The sequence below is a fragment of the Rhineura floridana genome, chromosome 15, assembly GCF_030035675.1.
Source record: "Rhineura floridana isolate rRhiFlo1 chromosome 15, rRhiFlo1.hap2, whole genome shotgun sequence".
NCBI lineage: Eukaryota > Metazoa > Chordata > Lepidosauria > Squamata > Rhineuridae > Rhineura > Rhineura floridana.
In genome coordinates, this window is record NC_084494.1 from 38,152,028 (window position 1) to 38,162,058 (window position 10,031).

The following is a 10,031-nucleotide window of genomic DNA, read 5'->3' on the forward strand; positions in this document are numbered from 1 at the left end:
ACCTGTCCAGTGGCTCCCAGAAGTAAACACTGGCGGGAAAAGGCCAGACCATTTATCCTGCAAGATGTAAACTCTCTTGATGGATGAAGAATAGCCACAGTCCTGGCCAGCCCCTTCTTGCCAATGCAGCCACCTCCAGGGACCCCTTGGCTGTCCGGTTGTGTAAGGAAAGTAACACTTGTCCTCGGCAACATTTCCTAGAACAGTCTCCACCCCCTCACCTCCCCTCATTAAAAAAAAAACCTGGGAAAATGTCTGTGTTTGGATTTATTTTATGGCACTTTCCTCAAACCCACAATTCTCAGGGCACAGGACAAACTTCCACAAGCACATCAAATCTCTGTGTAGGTCTTTTTCTTTTTTTTTACGTTGATGGAACTGGGTATATTCCATACTGGGAAAATGTTTTAAATTCCTCACTGCAAAAAGCTGAAATTCTGCAGCCTGCACAACTGACGGAAACTGAGGCTGTGTTGCATTTAATGTCTCTCCTTCAGTCTTGAAGAATCCATCTTTCATCTACAAGTCCTGAGGAGAGGCAGGGAGACATTCAGGGCACTGGAATTCTTATTCAGCTGCCCCTCTGGCAGTGCCTGAGAGTTCAGCAGGCATGGCCCAAACCCTTGCGAGCCTAGCTTGGCAACCTTAAGGGCTAGACCCTTGATTTTTAAAAAAGGAAAACTGGGGTTCTCAGGCAGCCCAACTCTGCACATTTTGTGTGCTTGCGCACACCCCTGGATGTGCCCTGCTGTGTGCATTACACAACGCACCAAAGCCGCCACTTCAGGCCACACAGTGTGTTGGCTGCAGAAGGGAAGGAGCAGTCAAGGGAGGCAGCTGACACTTTGCAGACAGCAGCAGGGCACGTCCGAGGAGAGGAAAGTGGGTCCCAGCAGGATCCTCTGGGATCATCCTGGGCATGGCCATGCAGCCAGATGAGGTGGTGCAATATCTTGGGCCAGCCCTGCAGATGACGTCCTGCCCAACAGGCCTCTGGCTTCTGAGATTTCAAGAGATCTTGTGTGAGCTTATTTCCACAGTCATATGGGGCAACCATGAGCCCTACTTCACAGAGGACAGTCCTCGATTTCAAGGTCGACTAGTCCACATCCAATTTAGAGATAAAGCCCTCTATGAAAGGGGGGGAGCTGAAGTTGTCCACCAGCGGACAGCAGACTGGGGTCACCTGCTCACCATCCTGTTTATGAGGAGATGATATGACATTACGGCAAGCAAATGCTGTCCCCACTTTCCAGTGCATTTCCTCATCATAAAAAGTCTGATTTTGGGGGGAGAGTGGGTTTGTTGCACAAGAGTGCCAAATGTACTTTAGTTGCTCAATCTGAATTTGCCAGGATGTGACTGAATCCCTCATGGGAATAGCCACAGCCTGGAAACGCCTCTAGGCAAATCTCCAGTGGCAGGGAGTTCTGCAGGTCTTACCTGCTTGGGCTTTGAACATAATCAGCTGCTCGTTCCAGGCTAGCTTTCCTCTTAGCTACTGCCTCTGTTGTTTTTGTCGTTACATTTATATCCTACCTTTCCTCCAAGAAGTTCAAGGTGCCATACAAACATGGTTCTCCTCCTCCCAATTTTATCCTCACAACAACCCTGTGAGGTAGATTAGGCTGAGAGACCATGACTGGCTTAAGGTCACCCGATGAGCGTCATGGCTCAGTGGGAATTTGAACCCTGGTCTCCCAGGACCCAGAACAACACTCTAGCCACTGGCGCATGGGCCAGGTATTAGGGTAGACAGCTAGGCCCAAAGAGTGAGGGGGGGATTGGGCCAAGAAAAGAATTGTTTCCAACTGGCGGGGGTGGTGGTGGCTGCTTTAAAGCTAGCTACATATCAAACAACAGGCAGGAGGAGGGAAGAGGCCTCTATAAATAGCTGCCCCACAAACGGCCTCTATGTGAGAAACTGGGCCCGCTCTCACGGAGGTGGTGGTGGAAGAAATAAATCTAGCAATACTGCCATGCCTGAGGGTGGGTTAGGCCCCGGGGGCGCCTGGCAGTCCTCAGTGGGGAGCCCCCGCCACTTGGTGCAAGGGCGCAGGGTGCTGTGGGTCACAGGGCAGTGGCCTGGGGAAAGGTAGCACGCCGCCTTCCCTGACCCCCCAACTGCCCTTCTGCACACCTTCCCCTGAGATGGTGCAACACAGGCATGGGGGTGAGGGGTCAGAGAGATGTTTATTATCTGGGAAATGCAGGAAAGCGCTCCAACTTAGAAGTGCACTTCCTTCAAAACAGCCCTCCGTGTCCAAAGGGATAAAATATTGCACCGTTTTGCGCAGGGAAGGGAGCAGCCAAGGTAGTGCTAAGGGTAGGTGTTGTTCAGGGCAAAGCCAATTTAGGAGGGACCCTGGCCCCATTACCCATAACAATCACTGCCTTTTCACTTCAGGAGAGTATGCACCAGGATGTGGGAAAGCAATTTGCACATGCTCAGAGGCCCTACCCTTCACTACGGCTTCAGGTTTTGCTTCTGGGACTGTGCACTGGGTTAGATTAATCTGATGCTACTCTTTATTTTCAGTGTTGCTCCTTCCAAGAGGGTGCTGCTTCCAGGGAAGGAGTCACAGTCCATTCCAAGCACACAGAAAGGGAGCTCTTTGCTGCAGCTAATAGACTATTAATCAACTTTTATTGTAGCTTACTGAGATGCAGACACCACCACATGCAAAGACTGTTTCCCTGCTTTGCACCACAGCTGGACAGCCTACAGAACCCAGGGGGTCCCCTCCCCAAAATACCTTGCAACGTGTGTGTGTATTACATTTAAGTCCAAAAGAGAAAGAAAAAACACTTTCAAATAGAAGAAATGCAGTAGAGACAGCAGTACTAATGCCTCAATGCAGGCTTAATTCACTCACTCGCCTATGGAGGACAAGTCTTGCCTCCAGGTGACCAGGCAAGAAGGCCTTTGTAACCTGGAAGATAGGTTGTTCATTTCCTCACCCCTTCTTCAGCTTGTCAAGATGCCACAAGTGACTGCCACAGGTGTATGGTGGTAGGTGGGGCCAGAAATCCTTGGAGACTTAGCAGCAAGATTGTCTGAACCTAAAATGCAAAAGTGAAGGGCACCCGTTGAGGGGAATCCTCTGGTTCTTCTGAAATTCCTCATCCTTGACCTGTGGCCCATCTCCCCTTTGTGGTACATATTACCCAGTGACTGAAATGGAGGGTAAATTGAGGAGAGTTAAAACAAAGTCCTTCACACAGTGTATAATTAACTTATGGAACTGGCTGCCACAAGATGTGATGATGGCAGCTACTGGCTTTAAAAAGGGAGTAGTCGCATTCTTGGGCAGAAACAGGAGATGTCTATTGATGTCTGTTAGTCAAAATGGCTAAAATAAGCCTCCTGTCTGAGGCAGGCTACCTCTGTGAATACCAGCTGCTGTGGTGGTCGGAGGGAGGGCTGACACCTCACTGCCCTGCTTGTGGGCTCCTTGGAAGGATTTGGTTGGTTGGACTTTGATGGGAATCTGAATGCTGGGCTAGTGGGTCAGGCAATTCTCACACCGCCCTGTTGCATTTAGTGACTGTCTGCAGTCCTGCCAAAACTAATCTGGGCAGAATGGGTGACGAGAGTGAGACTGGGGGAAGCGGTTACACGAATGGCATGTGTTTTATGTTGGCTGGGATTTTGCACCATGCTGCCTGGTAACACTATCTCTATTTTATTTACTGTACAGTAGGGCCCCGCTTTATGGCGCTTCGCTAATGCAGCAGTCTCAATTAGATTCAATTAGACTAAATCCCCACTTATACGGCGCTTGTTCCGCTTTTATGGCGGTTTTTGGGCATCGTGCGCCATTCTATTAAATGAGTTCCACTTTTTGGCGGTTTTCACTTTTCAGCGGGGGTCTGGAAGAGAACCTGCTGTGTGAGTGGGGGCCCTACTGTATTGGTTCATCGCTCTCAGCTCTGGGGTATACCATGGAGCCGTACAAGCTCTACACAGGAGCAATCAGGAGGGGCGAGTGTTCTTGCACTCGGGTCCTGCTTGCGGGCTTCCCCCAGGCACCTGGTTGGCCACTGTGAGAACAGGATGCTGGACTAGATGGGCCACTGGCCTGATCCAGCAGGCTCTTCTTATGTTCTTAACCGCATTCACTTTTTGTTTTCATGGAAATCATTTGAACCGCATTCTTCTTCTTCTTCTTCTTCTTCTTCTTCGTAGTAGTAGTAGTAGTAGTAGCAATAGTATAACAATAACGATGCATGTGACTCCATGCTATGCTGATAAGATTAAAAAAGACGTCTCACAGGGACGTTGCCTGGGGACCCCACGAGGAGTCTGTGGCAGAGGCAGCGCTGCTAGCCTGGCCTCTCTCCTGCTGCAGCCTCTGAGGCAGGGCGGGGGGGTGGAGGGGGAAGCCAAAGAGGCTATTTTAAGCTGCCTACCTTGGAGTCCTTCTTGTGAAGACGACACATCTCCATCACGGTGAGGAAAGCAGAGGGCACGGCCTTGAGGACAGAAATAAAACCTTCCTGGCCTTTCCTAACAGGGATGGGAGCCGAGGGAAAGATGGACGGGTCGACCGTCAGGAAATGCTTCACAGGAAGGCGGCACTGATGTCAGGAGCAGCTGGGGCAGATATTGGAGCAGGAGGAAAGCAAGCAGGCGTCTGCGTCTGCGTTGACCCTTCAACACTCCCTTCTACCTGTGCAGGTTCTTGCCCTGATGTAGCAACCAGAGAATGAACACCATTCATCTTTCGCTTGCAGCTCCCTGTTTTTTCCGACTCCAAGAGGAATTTTATTTTCTTCGGGGTCTGGGAGAGAGAGACGAGTGAAGGCCTGTGCTATTTTGTGTATGTGCCGAATAAGTGTTTATTAATTAACAAAAGTGGGCAAGCTGAGAATGGAGCGGGGCAAACACCCAGCACTCGTCTTGGGCCTCCTGCAGTTGTTGTTATTACTTATTTATTACATTTATATACCGCCCCATTGCCGAAGCTCTCTGGGCAGTTTACAGCAATTATGTGCCTTCAAGTCGATTTTGACTTATGGCAACCAGCGCATGGCTCCCTCTTGCCCGGCACCTGCACTGACTCAGGCTTGTCTCCTCCTACGCTGGTGACATCTCCCCTCTTTGCATTCGGCCCCTGGGCAATTACATGTGGTCAATAGCTGGGAGCCACCAGCCATCAATGCTTATTGAAGCCATCAGTGCCCGCTAAGGAAACAACTTCAGCTATACAAAAGCCTAGACAGGGTCATTTCTTCCCTCACATGGCCATTACAGCATTTGTTTTTGAAGAACAGACCAAATGGCGCCGTGCGCCAAGCCCCTCCCCTTCTATGTACTCTGCTCCCCTCCCCCACCACAACATACACTGCTTGCCCCTCACAACTATCCCCCAAAGGGCAGCCTTTCATCTGTCTGGCCTAGAGGAAATTAATTTCCAGCTATCGACCGGGAGGGGACTGGGATCTGCAGAGGAGGGAAGGAGAGTTATGAGGGATGAGTTGAAAAATGGAATTTAGCCCCCTCTGTCCTTGGCTCACCTGACAGCCAAAGGGACGCTTGGGGCTTCCTCCCGACCAAACCTCTCATGCTGCCGTGGATGTGTTTCAAAATAGTGTGGGGTTGCTCCTGCTTCCTTGATTTGTTCCTTCTTCCCAATCAAAGTCGTAGCACCAGAGTGAAGATGTTGGGGGGCGGGCGGAGTGCAGTAAGCGCAGCGGTTGAGTGACACCACAGCCCTGGGGCAGCTCCTGGTGCCTGCAATCGTGAAGGCCAGGAGGCACCTTGCTTTGAAATGTCTCCTGCCGGAAAGAGCACCTGGCTCCAAACATACATTCCCCTTTGGTGGCAGCGCTGAACCCTTCTTTCCCCAAATGGCAGAAAGGCAAACTGAATCTGGATTAGCCACTAGCTGGGGACAGACAAATTAATCTGGAATAAATGTTCCAGTGCTGTGCAAACTCTGATAATCAGCTGGTTGTTTGCAATGCAACGTAGCTTTGCAGTCAATCAGAGGATAAGAGCCGCTTGCTGGATTTATTTCGCCAAAGGGGGCTCCCATCATCCAGCATCCTGTTCACACCGTAATCAACCAGATGCCTGAATGGGAAGCCCGTAAGCAGGACCTGAGCCCAGCAGCACTCTCCCCACACATGCCCACCAGCAACTGGCATTCAGAGGCACACTGTCTCCAACAAGGGAAGCATCTGCAACCCCATTGCCCCCAGCACAGCCATCTCTTTACATGGCCTGCACCTGACACTGCACGGGACGCCAAGGTATGGTCTCCCTTACCTGGCAACAGCTCTCCGAGGTTTGTCTGAAAAGGGTCCCTCCCAACCCTTACCTGGAATTGCTGGATATTGAACCGAGGAGTTTGGTGTTCAAAGCAGGTTCTCTCTGCCACTATGTTCTGATACCTGCCCTTAATCAACTAAAAAGCCTTGGTTTGGTTTGGTTTTGAGAACTCCTGCTAAGCATGCATTCACCTTGCTTATTTAACCACATCCCAGACTGAGTGACCCAAATAGGGCAAGTCAGTCCATGTTGCCATGTGATTGTGGGAACTAATTGCAGAGGGGTAGTTCAAATTTGCACTCTCTCTTTCCTGTTTGCATGCTGTCTCATTGCACATGTTCAAGCCATAATAAAAATATTTTTAAAAATTTAAAATATTAAAAGGGCACCAGTGTCCATTTTTGCTACACACCCCTTCCCAAGTCCTTCTCCACAAAGTGCAAATTCAGTCCCAGTCTTAGAATCATAAGAGTTGGAAGGTGCCTCAAAGGCCATCTAGTCCAACCCCTGCAGACAAAGGAAACCCCTGCTACAGCATCCTTGGCAGGTGGCCAACCAGCCTATGCTTAAAAACCAAAAAGAGTCCACCACCTTCCGAGGCAGCCTCTGGAACAGCTTGTACTGTCAGGAAGTTTTTCCTAATGTTTTGTCTAAATTCTTTTTCTTGACATTTGAACCCACTGCTTTGGGCTCTGCCCTCTGGAGCAACAAACATCAAATTTGCTCCACGTGCTTCTTTTTTAAAAATTAATTTGCATTGGTATATGCAAAATAAATACAAAGGAACAAAAAATAAGATTAACATACAATGAACAGAGTCAACAATGGTAAGGCCAAGTATAATAAAGGAAAGAAAGTAAATAAAGTTTGTACTTCAGGTGAAATCATGGGGGGAGACTCCACTTGCTTCTTTGTGCGCGCTCTCAGAGGGAGGCATGGAGAGTGGTGGCTCCCTATTTGTGCATGCCTTCCCCAGGGAAGCACACCTGGCCCCATCACTGTCTGTTTCTAGGTACTAGGCAAAAACATTTTTATTTACTGGGGGTTTTAATTGGGAGGATTGTTGGATATGTCAGTGGCCTTTGCTGTGCTCACATTTCAAGTCAGGTAGATAGGACTTGTTCCTTTTAAATATATTGTCAGACGAGTATGTTCATTTTTGCGTATTGCTGTTTATAATCCGATTTTAATGTCTTTGTTATTGCATTTTATTGTGTAAGCCACTTTGAGGCATCTGAGTGCAAAAATGAGGTTAATAAATATAATAAAGAAATTGTAAGTCATTGATATGCGACAATCCTTCAAATATGGCGATCCTATTGCCTCTGAACGGTATCGTCTCCAGGCTAAACATACCCAGCTCCTTTAAGCTTTCCCTGCTAAGGTGTGGTCTCCAGGCCCTTCACCACCTGTGTTGCTCTCATCCAAGGAGATAGCCGTCTTAAACCACAGCACCCATATTCTTCACGATGAGAAATAAAAGCAAATAAATAAAAAGTCCACAGGTGCAATCTCACAAGAAGTCCATTTAATTAAATAAGCCGGCAGAGTGAAGGGGGGAGGGCAGCAGGAGCCAGACGCGTGTCCCTGTGGAGAGCTAGCTGGGTGACCCTCGACTTAGCCAACCTTCTGCAGAGGCAGGACAAAATTCCAGGGAGGGAGCAGTCACAGCCAAACAACACACCATGCATGCCTCAGTGTCAAGCCACATGCAGTGGCTCCGCACCAGACAGAAGAGAGTTCACTTGCAGTGCAAACATGTGCCGTCCCAAAGCTAGCCTGCAGCGCCAGGACAAATATTTGTGTATGGGAAATGCTACGGGGAAAAATAATGAGATATGTAGATTTTTGTAAGCCAGCTTATAGCACTGTGCTTCAGAAGGATGTAAGAACCTACAAAGAGCCTGGCTCAGTCCAAAGGGGACCCCTCTAGCCCAACATCCTCTTCTCCACAATGGCCAACCAGATGCCCCAATGGGAAGCCCACCAGCAGGACAATCGGCCCGCCCTTTCCTGCAGCTCCTCAGCAACTTTAGTTGGAGGCATTCTGCTTCTGAGGCTGGATGTAGCATACAGCATTATGACTAGTAGCCACTCATAGCCAATTAGCCATTATGTTTTGCATACTGTTGGAAGGACACAGCCAATGTGACTAGTAGCCATTTATAGCCTTCTCCTCCTCCATGGGTTTGGGGTGGCTAGCACATCTTGTGGAAACAAATCCCATTGATTTAACTATGCACTGTTATGACTTCTGCAGATTATTCAAATCCTAAACACTTTGGAATCCATCACAACTCTCGTCTAACCCCCCTTGTCCTCACACAGGCTTCCCCCCCATGCCCAAAGGACCCCTCGAGATAGAACAAAGAGGACCCTACCATTAGAACCCCAAGGTTATCAAATGAAATCGCTTGGAGCAGGCTCAGGACAGACTGCAGAAAGCATTTCTGCACAGGAGGCACAGTTAACTTACTGAACACACTGTCATAAGATGAGGCGATAATCACTGCCTTGGAAAAGCAATGAGACACACTCAAAGAGGGAATGTTTACCAAAGACTGTGAGCTATGTTAGCTGGAGGGGAGGAAAGAGTGGAAGAGCAGACGCTTTGCATGCAAAAGGTCCCAGGTTGAATTCCCAATGGCATATCCAAGTCAAGCTGGGAAGGACTCCTGCCTGAAGCCCTGGAGGGCCACTGCCAGCCAGTGTTGACATTGCTGAGTCAGATGGATCAATGGTATCATAGAATCATAGAGCTGGCAGGGGCCTGTAAGGCCATCTACGTGGGGATACCCTTGAAAATGGTCTGGAAACTACAACTTATACAAAATGCGGCGGCTCGACTACTTATGAACAGTCGCCGCCGGGATCACATCACACCAGTGTTGTTCGATCTACACTGGCTTCCAGTTGTTTTCTGAGCCCAATTCAAGGTGTTGGTATTAACCTTTAAATCCCTATACGGTCTTGGCCCAGTTTATCTAAAGGAGCGCCTTCAACGCCACCAATTATGCCGCCCGACAAGATCTGCCACACAGGGCCTTCTCTCAACCCCGCCGACAAAAACAGCTAGATTGGCGGGAACTAGAGAGAGGGCATTCTCAATGGTGGCCCCCACCCTCTGGAACTCCCTCCCACAAGATCTCCGGCATGCCTCTTCCCTAAATACATTTCGTAAAGCTTTAAAGACCTGGCTCTTTCAACAGGCCTTCGGGACTTCTGGGGAGGGTTAATTACTGAGATTGAAATGCCTCCTACCCTGTTTTAATGTTATTGTCTCCTGCTGTATTGTTTTTACACTGTTTTTATATTGTACCATTGTATTTTATCATATTGTGTTTTAACTGCCTTGTACGTCGCCTAGAGTGGCCATTGGCCAGATAGGCGACACAGAAATTAAAATTATTATTATTATTATTATTATTATTATTATTATTGAGTCCAACCCCCTGCTCAATGCAGGAATCCAATATACAGCATCCCCGACGGGCCTGTCCAGCTGCCTCTAGAAGGCCTCCAGTGTTGGAGAGACCACCGAGGTCATGGGTTCCATTGTCTTACTGCTCTAACAGTTAGGAAGTTTTTCCTCATGTCCAGTCAAAATATGGCTTCCTGTAACTTGAGCCCGTTATTCCGTGTCCTGCACTCTGGGACGATCGAGAAGAGATCCTGGCCCTCCTCTGTGTGGCAGCCTTTCAAGGACTTGAACAGTGCTATCACGTCTCCCCTTAGACTTCTCACTCTGACTTGG

At 48.9% G+C, this 10,031-nt stretch overlaps 1 protein-coding gene across 1 annotated transcript in view; it reads left to right on the plus strand.

The window, feature by feature from the left end:
- EXOC3L2 (exocyst complex component 3 like 2) overlaps positions 1–8,571 on the plus strand; it is a 50,954-nt gene extending 42,383 nt beyond the window's left edge. Inside the window, exon 12 of the mRNA XM_061596395.1 lies at positions 4,518–8,571. Coding sequence (XP_061452379.1) covers positions 4,518–4,713 — 196 coding nt within the window. The 3' untranslated portion in view covers positions 4,714–8,571. The remainder of the gene's footprint in view (positions 1–4,517) is intronic.
- Positions 8,572–10,031: the final 1,460 nt, after the last annotated feature.